Here is a 13,238-nt window from a genome sequence, read left to right on the forward strand (position 1 = left end):
CCGAGGAATTTGGTCAATTTTGATCAATTTTAAGACCATTAATGTTTTTGCGCAGCCATACAATATGAGGAATTTTACTATTTTAGCCGAAGGACTTGAAGTAACATTGTATTCTGACAAATTGACATTGTTTAATTATTGACCAACGATTTCGTTCAACAATTGTCTCGATTATTTACATGTATATCAGTTCCTATAAAACTGGACAGCAATTAGCACCGCCTCACATGTATGGTGGTAAAATTCAAAACTGTCTTCAAACAATTGTATACAACAATTGTAGAAAAATCATCCGATCACTGAAATATATTTCTAACCACATCTAGTGTACACTCCTTAACTATTTTCTTTTTTCACCATACCCGAAAAATATAGTTCCAGGCACACAGAAGATGAAAATGAGTTTCGTGGCTACAATCGAAAAATCAAGTACCGATAAAACGAAACAGTTACTTGTACCTAATTTTTATCTTTAATTTTTTTTTTTTTTATTTCGAACGACATTCAAACCGTCGTTCATTAACGACACCCATTGTATATCACAATTTTCCATTGACCATACATCAAATGAATTTTACCTCAGTGAAGAATCCAAACCTGTATAATTTCTATAATTGCTTATTTTTCTAAAAACGCTACTGTTACAACAATTGTTCCTCATCGATATAATTTCTCTGCATTGATAATTCCGTTTCCTTTATACCTGAAAAAATATTTCACTCGTCAGACCTTTTATATTCTCACATATTTCACTCGTCTGTCATAGTTTGTTCGGTTTTTCCAAGTCTCTTTTTTTTTTCTTTTTTTTTTTTTTTCTCTCGTCTCGGATTGTTCTTTTTTATTCCTTATACGTTTCGCGAAAATACGATTAAAATGAAAATTCGACGAAGAGTGAGAAGGAAAGAAAGAGCGGATATATATACATATATATATACGATGCTTCACGGTTCTCTCTTACAGAATAGCGCATCGCTTTCTATGACCATTTCGTGTATTTTCCCTTGTACCTAACGCGAGGGTGCGAAGGTGCGTGTTGACCCTCCCCCCGCCCACCCCCCTCTTCCCGCAATCCCTTGGAACTCACCCCTAATCGTCCAGGCCAGGTTCTGCTCGGCACAGAGCTTCTAACGGACCGCGTGTGATTGATCGTCCCAATTACATCACCCAGCACGCGTTTCGAAGGTGTAAATGTTACGTGAGAATAATATAGGTTATACCTTATGACGGGTGGCTGTAGGTATGCGTGGGCTCCGACGAATATAAACCTTAATTCCTTTTTTTTCCGGTTTTTGCGGAAACCAAAATATTTTTATCGAATTATCCGATTCAGAAGCCTGATTATATTATACAAAGATAATTAACGGATTTGTGGTATAGAATTGGGTCGGTTTTGTATACTTGCGTCGACGTGCTTACATTCTGTATACTGAGGAGAATTTTATTTGTTACAGTAACTGGAAAAATTGAGTAAAACAGGTATCGTTAAAAAAAACTGTTTGAATATTGCTGGAATTTTGTAAAACTGGGTACGCGTTACCATTTTGCGCTATTGTCGATCCTTTTTTGGTAATTCCGACGCAAAATCAGTTTGTGAGGTTTACTCTACTTTTTTAGTCAAACAAGGCTTTAACGTCGATTTATTGTTGCGCGAGCATTAAATTTTCGCAACAGTCGCGAGAAAATCTAGTAACAGTGATCGTAATGAGAAGGAATAGTAACGGGTACCAGACTTTCCGGTAACAGCTAGAAAACTAATTTTCATTCTCTACCTGCAGTTATATTTTTTGATTGTGGTAAAAAATGAAAATAATTAAGGATTGAGCGGTAACCGGAACCAAAAATTTTTCTCAGTGTATAATGAAAATATAATATAACTTGTACCTACCTACTAATACTTTTTTTTTTTTTTGCATGGGTTTGGTTTTTCGAGAATTTATTAACAATACAGTTTTTTTACAGCGAAAACCTGCACGTTTTTTGATTCAGCGGCACTATAACCTCTGTAATTGGATGGAAATGATTGCGATTATGATTATTTACTTTTCAAGAATTTCACTTGGTTTCGATAAAAAAGTTTCGAAATGATGGAAGACCGATAAAAGATATGAGATCGTTGGTTATACTTGTTATAATTCGTACGAAAATTCGGTGACGCAAAGAAATACTTTTTCACACACATTCGAGAATAGAATTGAAAAAACGTCCAATTATCTAAATTATCTGGACGGACCGTGACGTAAAATTCGACGTATTATAAGTCGGCAAATTAACTATTAATTAAATTATTAAATTAACAGTATTTGAGTTTCAAACTGCCGGAGTGAATACATGCATACATTGTGTATGTACGATAAACACAGTCAGAAAATTGATGCTGCAATGACTGCAGAGTTGTTTTTTCGCCTGTATAACCGTGTATCAACGACCAACTATCGCTGTTTTGTGAGCTGCATGGATAGAATACTAAATATGCATCAGATAATGTCGCGGTTTGACAATTTTGTACTTTACGTTACGGAAGGTCAGCTTAAATATGCGTATGATATGACTTCGATTCTGAATCGTACAATGGCATCGAAAGAAATACACCTACGAAATTGCCTCGAATTTGAGATTTCATTTTCAGAATTGTTTTTACGCTTCGAAGCAAAAGCAACTAGTTTTGTTGTCCAAGTGACAGAAGATGAAATTGTTTGTCAATTCGAGTAATGCGGTAATGGGAATTACCAATCGGTGTGTAAAATAAAATAAAAAACCGCGAAATAAAATCGACGCTTGTTATTACGTGGAGGGAAAGGATTATTTGAGTCAAGTATTGTTCGTATGAATTCAACTAGATGCTGTAGTCAAATGCGGCTAACACAATGCTTACTTGATTCAACGCAATACTTTTGTCGGACGAATTACTTGTGACAACTTGTTATAAAATTGAATCAAGCCTTTGATCATGCTGATTATCAATTTATTCAAGATACTAACACGGCGTGAGTTCTTTGCAATAATGTGAATTTTGTATCAAGAAAATGTGTGATTTAAATGATTAAAAAATTGATTGAACGGACTCCAACGAAATCTATTTTGTCGGATGCAAAAATTCCTTACCCTCCATATGTAGCTAAAAAATTTCAACTCTTCGGGCTAGTCGACAAACACCTAGACGTTGTCATTGCTTCGCAAAAAGCAAACTTATATCCATCTTCTCCGCATCAATTTAACGGGCGTAGTAAAAAAAAAAAAAAAAAAAAAAAAAAATAGAAAATTACGAATTTATAATGTTGCAAAAAAAAAAAAAAAAATCGTACCGCTGTCACTTTAAAATCGCTTCGTGAAAATCGTCCAATTAAAAAGAGACGAAGAGGTAGTTCCGTGTTCTTGAACTCACAAGTTTCCAGGTGACGGCGCCCGGAGAATCGCCGTGAAATTACACATGTGGTGTTAGCTAGCTGCACAAATTACTCGACGCCGGGATGCAGAGCGTCGTGACGGTGTCGGGTTCGAAACAGTTAGCGAAATTTCCTCGTCTCTGACAGTCCGGCCTTGGTTTCTTTCCCGGCAAATTATATGCAAAATGGCTCTTCGTCGACTTTTCTTCCTCGCCTGGCTCGCTATTTTCGCAGTTAAAACAATCCAGGAATGCTTCGACGACGGTGTCGAATTCTGCGTCAACTCCGAGGACATTCTCGCCACCGATTTACTCCCGGAATTTTTCCTATTCGCCGATCAAAAGCCTCAGCATGTTCAAAATTACACCGGCTCGCGTCGAGCCTACAACAACGGCACCATAAGCGAGGCCTTCAACGCCATGGGATTTCACAGGTCAGAATCTTTAATTATTTCATTTCCTTCAGCTCCCACTTCCACGACTCTTTTCTTAATAGATATTATCATTCTTTACGGTATACACGCAGAGAAATACATTTTTCATCACACGATTCACTCATTCTTTTTTAAGAACCGTCCTTAAGGTTGAAGAAAATATTTGTTAAAAGTCAGCCGTTCTGTTCTATACTTCGAATTATACAAAATAACATAAATAAACACCTTTTTTTTGTTGGAAAGTTTTTTTTTTTTTGTTTTTTTTTCTTCCAGATTCAACAAAGCCGATTTTCCTTGTTAATAAATATTTTCTCGGATGCGTATCGTTGGTGGGTCATATTGCTAAGATTAGAAACCGATTTGTTCGTGTTAAATAAACGCGGATCAGCAAGATGTTGTTACAAATTAGAGCAGAATCTATCCAACTGTATCGAAATGCAAAAACTCTTTTTGATTTTAAGCAATTTTGTTGAATTCCAACAAACTTTTCTTCGAGTGGACATTTATTTTTCAAGTTTCAGATTTTTCGTGAAGCATCGTAAGAAAGTTTGAGAAAATTGTTGTTACTAATAATAGTCATTTTAAGTCGCTTAGTGTATGGATTAAATTCATCTGCAGTATATACTGTGAAAATTGTACAATATGACGTTTGAAAAATCTTTACGAGTTTTTTTTTTATGCAGTTTGAAAAATAAAATAATTCCACGCGTCTTCTGAGTTTTTATTAAAATTTGAGTAGCTGACAATTTTTAGAATATAAACCAGTTCAAATTTAATTTCATGATCGACGTTTGAAACCCAATTGTCCAATGCTGTGTATTTTTTGCTTTGCATACAATAAACGAAACCATTTTCATGATTCTTCATATTTCGAATGCCACACATCAATACAAAATATCACTATTTTTCAAACTGAATCCGCAAATGTGATTGATTTAAACAGTTTTCAACCGACAAAAATTTTCTTGCAAGCACATTTTTACGTACATTACAGAAAGAAAATGAACGAGTATCTGTGCCACGGGTTTTTGGCGGAGAAAATTCTCACCGCTTTCGGTGGCTCTCGTGTCAAGCGACGTCTGGACATTTCGTCGGAAAATTCCTACGTCGATTACGTTGATGACAATAACGTTTCTATACACGAGAAAATGCTTTCTGACGAAGGAAGCTCCAAGTACAAGGACTGGCTGACCAAGTAAGCGCGTGAAAATATTTCCGATGAATCTTTGCTTATCTGTCTATTTTCTCATTGACTTTCGGAAATATCTTCAGAATTCATCGACGTTTCTCTAAAAAAAAATCTCTAAAAATCTCGGATATTACCGTTGTTCGGAAATTTATTTTCCTTCGTTTTTTCGATCGATCAAATATCTTATAAAAATCCCGGAAAATCCAGAGAAAAAATTACGATTTCCAAAAAGCTCTCTGAACGTTGCCTGAGCATTTTCAGATTAGTAATCTTCACGATTATGATCCACATAAATTCGACCTGATTTTTGAGGAACTCGGAGATTTTTAAAAGTTGGGATGAATTCCGAAGAGAACAGATATTGAAGAGAAATTATGACAGACCGATTTTTGTCGACAGAACGACGACCCTCGATGATATTTATCGCCACTACTCGCCTCGGCCAAGGGACCCAAAAATAAAGAAGAAACAATTCGCCGATCGACAGTACGACAACGAAGAAGAGGATGAATACGATGGCGCGGTTACGGGATTCGCGATGCCGGCGCCAATATCGACGGGGAAAATCGGGAGCTTTGATCCATCCGGTCCGGGTAATTAAATAGTCACCAATTTTCAAATCCGTCAAACCGTGAAAAATTTGGCAAAAACGTTCTGCGAACTGAAAGTAAATGAATTGTAGTTGAAAAAGTTACACAGCAAACTTAGCATTGGACAATTATGCGCTCGTAAATGTATAATCTGAACGTATGGCGACAATTAATTTCTTACCGCAATCCCTGCGATTTTGATGTCCAAAAAATCCAAGGAACAATTCATTCGGGAAGAGTCGTGATAATTTAACAATTGGAAATCGAAACTAGTAACTACTGATTTACAATTTACTGAGTAATTTCCATAGATTTTTTAGAGTTCCAGGTGATTTCCAGTGACTTGTCGTTATTTTCAGTGATTCCGTCTGATCTCGGCATGACCAAAAATCGCGTAAAGTGCTCGGAAATCAGTGAAAATCGTTAAAAATTAGCGAGAATCGATGTCGATGAATTAAAACCATCCGCTCGATTTCCAAGTGAATGCGCGAATCAAAAATGAATGTTTTCGATTGTCCCTTCGCAGATGAATATTCGTCGGCGGCCACCCACCACTTCCATCACTCCGACTACATCGACCATCACTTTGACCCTTACCCCCAAGTACACGAGGAGCATATTTACGTCCCGAATCACCACGAGAGTTATCATCACCACGATCATCACAGACCGAGTTATCATCACCACGGGAAAGGAAAGGGTCACGATCTTTCGCTCAAGGACTTTTTCGAGATCGCTTTAACGGCGCTGGCTTTCCTCGCCTTCGGCCTCTTCATCATTCAACTTATGGTGAACGTGACGGTAAAATAGACGGTTCTGTTTTATTCGATTTCAGATTTTCGAGAATCGTAATATTCCGAATGGATTAAAGCACGCGAAATCGCGTCGGTTTCTACGGTGCAAAATTTTGAATCACCTGAGATTCAAACCTGTCGAAGAGACCCGTAACTCTAGTTCGGGATAATTGATCGAGAAAAAAAATTTCACGACTAGTACGGTTTAAAGTCAAAGTTTTCACCGGAAATATCGTTCTTTGAAACTCGAAAATTTCAATCAACACTAATTTTATGCAACGAAACGCACGGATGAAGGTGATATTTTTTACAAATGAAACGAAATTCTCTAACCTTTTTCAAAATTCTAGCTTCATCAGCATCGTTCAATAATAATCAGTGAATAGAGATGCGTTGATACATTCAACTCTTGTAATTTCATTCTAAATTTCATTGTATTTTTTTTCAAGCAAAATCTTACGTGTTACGGTAACGTAGCGTTAGACGTCTATTTTCACCACTAAGTGATAATTATGCTCAATTGCTCTGAAACCGAATTATATTATGCGGTCAAATTTTTATTACAATAAGACGATCATTTTCTACAAAGTTCACTGAAACGAATGATATTTTTTTTCCGTTGTCGATTCAAGATTGCCGTTTGTAGGTAACACTCAGTCTCGGTGCGACGTCGTGAAGATTGAATATTCAACAATTCCCACACGATGGAAAAAAAAAACAATCGTACTGAAGTGAATTTTCAGAAAATATTCTTTAAAAGAAAATTAGCTATCGCAAAGCGAAATCAAATGATGCTACCAGATTGTTCGATAATTTTCAAGTGAATCGTCACGGAGCATCGATATCCAAATTATTGATTTCAATTCCAGTAGTTTTAATTTTTTTTTTTTTTTTTTCAAATCCTAAGAGATCTTCGTAGCTTGCCAATTTTAGTATTTGACGAGTAGGATTTTTCTACTCAGTAACAACGAGCTCTTTTTCATTCATATCCCAGAACTCCGCAACCGCGACGGCGGCGACTTTTCTGCAAGCAGACATCGACGGTACGCGATTTAAGCGAGAGTCTTCGCCTCCAGTTTCCCCGCCACTTTTGTACGCCGGAAACGTCGAATTAAACGAGCTGTCGCATCGGGTTCTGAGGTCAATCGAGGCCGTTCTGATCGCTGAAGAAGACGGGGGCAACTGCCTTAGGAGAGCATTGTGCGAGGACAATAGATACTCGAGGGAAACGACGGGAGGACGAAGAATTTGGTCACCGGTCTGGAGGTAGGTTTTTTTACGGTTTTCAAACAAGTTGAAACTACAAACTTTGCGTTACTGCCCGCTCGGATCACTTCCGCTAAATGTTCATTCGTATTAAGGATGTGCGGGTTGATCGATCGATCGAAAAAAGAATCAGTCAATCGATATAGCCGATCGATCAATTGATCGAAGAAGCGAATATTTGAAATATCGGAATCATCAAGTAATCGAAAAAACGATCAACTAAACAGTCGAAATATTGTACATCCAACATTCGTACTCACAAAGATATGACGACGCTCTCTAACTTTCCGATTCTCAAGCACGCTGCTCGTCGAAAGCTCGGAGATTGGACAGTTACTCAGCGTCAGGTCCGCGAACTTTTCCGGCTAAGAATCTCACGTGGTACTAACTTTTGATTGATAGTTTGGGGATGAGCTGGGTTTCAGGCAGAATGACGCGGAAAACTCCTTGGTCGGCAATGTTGAGCTCTGTCAAGGCGGCGGTGCTAGGTTTGGGCGGAGCCGACTGTGCCATTATATTTTCCGACTGTCACCTCGAGCAGGAAGTTGCTAAAATGAGGCGGCGAAGGCGTCGACGGAAGTAGAATCGACCGTGTTCTGCACTGGCCGCTGGAAATGAATGCGGGATTTCTTACTTATCGACGGAACTTCTTACCCTTCTGCGATTCCCATTATTAGCTGCCGGTAATCTACCACCGGTCGATAATTTATCGACTGTTGGTTCTAAATCTAGTTTTAACTTCGACAATCGGAATTTTGCCGAATTAAAATGTCGCGGAAGAAAAAAAATTACACTTTGAGTCGATACGTATGGTGGAAAATTCTGTCTATTGTTTCAGCAAAATTTTGAACGCTTAGTCCCAACTCTGGAAGTTTCTCACAAGAGAGTTCGGCACTTATTCTTCGGCATACTCTTTAACTATTTTTACACGATTTCAACACTTTTAGAGATATACTTGTTTAGTCATGACTATTAGCGAACGAAGATCGGACCAAATAAAAAATTGCATTCTTAAAAAATAGCATATTTTTGAGGCTTCAAAGGTAGTTTACACCTTTGACGAATGACCGCGCACACATGTTCCTTCTTTGCGGCCAATACTGTGCGTGTGACGCATGTTTAACACGTTGCTTGGAAATTAGAATGACGTGTCCCATGTTCCGAGGGGATGTCGAGTGGGTCTGGCAGATATTCGATCCATAATAGTTTACAGATATATACATATACTGGCGAGCAAAGTTTTCCGTTCATAATTTAAGAAAATTATACTTGTCACTGGCAGGAAAAAATGTACTACGGTAGAATTTTTATTTGACGCAGAAATAAAGAGATGGCATGAATTCTACGAATTTACAATTGTGATTTCGTGGGATCTGTGCCATTTTTTATTTCTGCGTCAAATAAAAATGGACAGAAAGGTTTTTTATCAGAATTCTGTGTAAAATGGCACTGTTTACCCATTTTTTGCGTTTGCGATACGTGGACTTCGATATTTGGAGATATATACGTCAACGTCAAAATCGATCAAAGCAGTCCCTTAAGAAACGCACCTAACTCCGTTATCATAATCGTAGAATAAAACAATGTATATATCATGAGTAGGTAATATTAATCAATACACTAGGAAGAATTTCGTTTGTTACAGTAACTAGAAAAATTCAGTAAAACAGGTATCGTTAAAAAAAACTGTTTGAATATTGTTGGAATTACGAAAAACGAGCTACGCCTAACCATTTTGCGCTATCGTCGATCCTTTTTTGGTTATTGGAACTCAAAATCAGTTTGTTCGGTTTATTCTACTTTTTTAGCTAAACAAGACTTTAACATCAATTTATCGTTGCAGTAGCATTAAATTTTCGCAACAATTACAAGAAAATATAGCAACAGTGATCGCAATGAGAAAGAATAGTAACGGATACCAGAGTTTCCGGTAACGGCTAGAAAATTAATTTTCATTCTCTACCTAGAACTATATTTTTCGATTGTGGTAAAAAATGAAAATAGTCAAGGACTGAGCGATAACCGGAACTAAAAATTTCTCTCAGTGTACATTATTCGACGTTATAATAATTTCTTGTACCAAAATTGACGCCCATTCGATATTGCATACGAAAATCAACGATAATGTGTTTTGTTTAAGTATTCACCAGCTACTATTTGCTCGCTATCAAGAGATTACAAAACCCTGTCGGAATACTCCAAGATCCATCGATCGTACAGTAACTTCAGTTCCCAGTAGATATTTCAAAGAGATAAAAATCAACGTCTGTTACTACGTTGTTTTCTACTCCGACGATGAGCAGACAGTGAATGTTACCGTTTCGTTTTTCGGTAAGGAATATCTGCGTCGTGTTTTGCGCATTCTGTCGGCAGAACGTCACGCAACGGTAAGCCTTTGGATTCCAACGAGGTAGAACGCGGCGATTCCTGGCTAACTATTGGTTTAAACAAGTATACGGAGGGGGCCTTCTGTTTCGCAGACTTGAAGGGAAGGATATAATGTCCGTAACATAATAAACAAGCCACGCCTAGTTTTTAATCAAACCGACGATAATTACCCGGCATACGCGTCACTGCCAGCTTTAATGGCCAGCAGCAGCGATGCTGAAAAGTTGTTAGCATTCTATGTCTTTGTTCTACCGGCATCGACGCCCTGACTGTTGCCGGGTTGGTAATTAATTTTTTTGCACATATCGGCTGATATACCTGCGAGTGTGACTTGTCATAATTACAAGTAGATTGCAGCACTAAATAATTCAGCAAAAATATAATTATGTACATCCATTATACTGCATTACGGACGAAAGTTTGTACTTACGTCACGTTAGAATAGAGAACACATGTAATAGATGTTGAAGCTGGTAACATTATCGTACCGGAACATGGGGTGAAGAAGTCAAGTTTTTGCGGTACGCGTATGCTTTGCTTTGTTACGGTTCAATAAATTTCCAACGGTTCTAAACTTGCAAAATGACCATTTTTTTTTCAACGTGCATAGTTACTGTGAAATCCTAAATACGATAACGAGTAAACAAAGCTCCAGAATTCACTGTAACGCGATTTTCAAGGGTTGTAAAATAATATGATCGGTTACCCTACGGCGCAGTCCCTAACCTGAATAATTAGATAGAGAGAGATAAGAAAAGAGAAAGATATGATTGTTGGGCGCCAGACGCACATGCGTCAGAAAATAGATAATTAGAGAAAAAGGTACAGATAAAGGTAAGATCAGGTTCTACGACGGTTTTGCACAGCTTGCTCAGTATAGACAAGATAATGGTAGAGAGGAGGGGTTGAATCCAATAGATAAAATAAGAAACAGGTGAAGCATGGCAGGAATAGTATCGAATATATTGATTAAGAAGCGATAAATTTTAATAACAAGCAAATAACTGAAGAGATTGAGATACATAGATAGATGCGATAATTAATTTACAGCCAGAGAAAAGTTAGGCGAGGGATTTAACAAACAACAAAACGTTTTCCGAATAAGCGCGAGATATGCGTAGGCTCGCGATACTATGATTCAAGGTAATAATTAATAAGGCTTCGTAATGAATATGCAGAACAGAAAAAGACATACGGTACTTAAATTAAGCATCGATCAAGTAAACCATAAAATATGAGAAGCGATTATAAGACACATGCGAGATACAAAAATTGTAATAGTTATCACATTACCAGAATTATCAGAAATATACAGAGGCAGGGAATTATGAATTACGAGGTAAATTCAAGGAAACAGGTCAAGTAGAGAATTATTATAAGATATAGAAAATAACAGATAATACGTAGTCTCTAGTTTGCGGTAAGTGCGAGAAGAAAGAAAGGTAATATTCGATACGGTGAAAGATAATTTCGGGATTAAGACAATTAATACTCAAAAGAATTAACACGCAACGTACGACAAAACAAAGAGACTACGGACAACTACGATCAGCGATATTAGCGAAGAAAATAATGAAAAGATGTTAGGCGATACGGCGCAATACTCCAATGTCAAATGAACGACGAGCGGGACCACGCGGCGATGTAAGATCGCTCACGCGGTACACTCACTAAGGTAAACTAACCAAAGATAATAGGTAAAGAGACAGTTAGGAATTAATCAGAAAAAGTATAGCGAAACAGTAATGCTCGATAACTAAGATAAGAATTGACCATTTAACAGAACACGCTGCTATACAGCGATATTAGACATTTAGGTATTTTAGAAGAGAAAGATAACAAAATAAAGCAATAGTCACTAACAATGCGTAAGTAATAGTCAACCAGTCGCGAAGTTACTTGCAATAAGAGATAGAAAGGGACAAGATGAGAAATAGTAAAGAATAAGATACGAGCCCAGGTGGCTTTATCTTGCAGACCAACTGCAAGATAAAGAGAAAGAGAGAGATAAAGATACGATATATTGCAAGTAATCTCGTGGCTTCACAAAATAGAAAAGGAACCTCACTTACGTAAAAAAGAAGATAGAGAAGGCACCGAAGATGCGGTCACAAAAGCGAGAAACTGAATTTACGATACGAGAGATACAAGAGATAGTAATAGCGGTACGATATAGGGATAGCACGTCTTCTTAGAGTGAAAACTGAACGTAGAGTGTCGAGACGAGCGATGATTCTGATTTTCGTCGCGCTGCTGTCACGTGATTCTTCCTCAAATTTGCGTTATTCTAATTGGACCAGCATGTCGCGTAGGTCTGGTCTACGGATAGGCGGCGATAATCCCTCGCCGCTTGTTTTTCTTCTTCCTCGACGACAGGTATCGAGGTATCGGGACGTCGGAAGGTGGTCGGAGATGTTTACCCTCAGCCGTGCCGCATCGTTGGTGAGAGAGAAGGTCGTACCGCTCATGTGTTGCGATATTGAGGTGTGCGATAATATTACGTCACCGATCTCTTGGACTTGCGACCGACTGTACTTCACTCCTTGCTTTACTGGTACTCCCCGTTGTAGCTATTTCGTTGGCGCCGCATCCCGGCCCTCGCTCATCGAAGCCCTCATGCCGGAACGATCTGGTGGTGATGGCCCTCGAACCGGATCCCCACACCATATCCACCAGATCCACGTGGTCAGCATAGTCTAGCCTATTCCACGCAACAGCCCTTCGATAGGACGGTTCGTGAAGAGAAAACCGTCCTCTATTTGATAGACAACGACTTGGTAGGTGTCATGGTCGGTTCAGCTCCAGGCTGATAAGTATCGTCGACGGGAGGCTTTGTTGTGTTTTCGACGCACAGCCCTGTACGCCGTCTGGCGATGCATCCGAGCGGTAGAAGCATTGATTCGTGGTTCGGCTCCTGGCCGATGAGTCTTAAATAGTTGGAGGTACTGTTTGTGCATCACGCACGACCCTGTTCAACAACTTAGATAGGCATCCATCGGGAGTGGTTTCAGCGGTATTCGTTCGTCATGTAGTCGGTGGTGGTCGGTGTTGAGCCGGTACGTGACCCCTGTCAGGCAGTGTCCTGGTATCTCGAAGCGGAGGTCTCGTAGATGGTTCTCGTAGAGCGTTACAAAATTAGAAAATAGAATAAAATTAGCTTAATAGAGAAAATTTCACTTAAAAGTAATTAGTCGT

The 13,238-nt window shown here is 38.5% G+C and overlaps 1 protein-coding gene across 1 annotated transcript; it reads left to right on the plus strand.

Annotated features, from left to right (window-relative positions):
• Positions 1–3,568: 3,568 nt before the first annotated feature.
• Positions 3,569–8,580, plus strand: LOC124217216 (uncharacterized). The gene is made up of 6 exons (XM_046622612.2): positions 3,569–3,816; positions 4,811–5,011; positions 5,405–5,598; positions 6,122–6,396; positions 7,384–7,655; positions 8,058–8,580. Exons 1-6 carry the CDS (start codon positions 3,569–3,571, stop codon positions 8,236–8,238), a joined length of 1,371 nt encoding a protein of 456 aa, XP_046478568.1. The 3' UTR covers positions 8,239–8,580.
• The last annotated feature ends 4,658 nt before the right edge of the window (positions 8,581–13,238 follow it).

The sequence above is a fragment of the Neodiprion pinetum genome, chromosome 4 (genome assembly GCF_021155775.2).
Source record: "Neodiprion pinetum isolate iyNeoPine1 chromosome 4, iyNeoPine1.2, whole genome shotgun sequence".
Lineage (NCBI taxonomy): Eukaryota > Metazoa > Arthropoda > Insecta > Hymenoptera > Diprionidae > Neodiprion > Neodiprion pinetum.

Excerpts from the sequence above, each read along its gene's own strand:
- LOC124217216 (XM_046622612.2), top strand. The coding sequence starts at position 3,569 with ATGGCTCTTCGTCGACTTTTCTTCCTCGCCTGGCTCGCTATTTTCGCA. Across the intron at positions 3,817-4,810 it reads AACGCCATGGGATTTCACAG|AAAGAAAATGAACGAGTATC; the intron begins GTCAGAATCTTT and ends CGTACATTACAG. Across the intron at positions 7,656-8,057 it reads ATTTGGTCACCGGTCTGGAG|TTTGGGGATGAGCTGGGTTT; the intron begins GTAGGTTTTTTT and ends TTTGATTGATAG.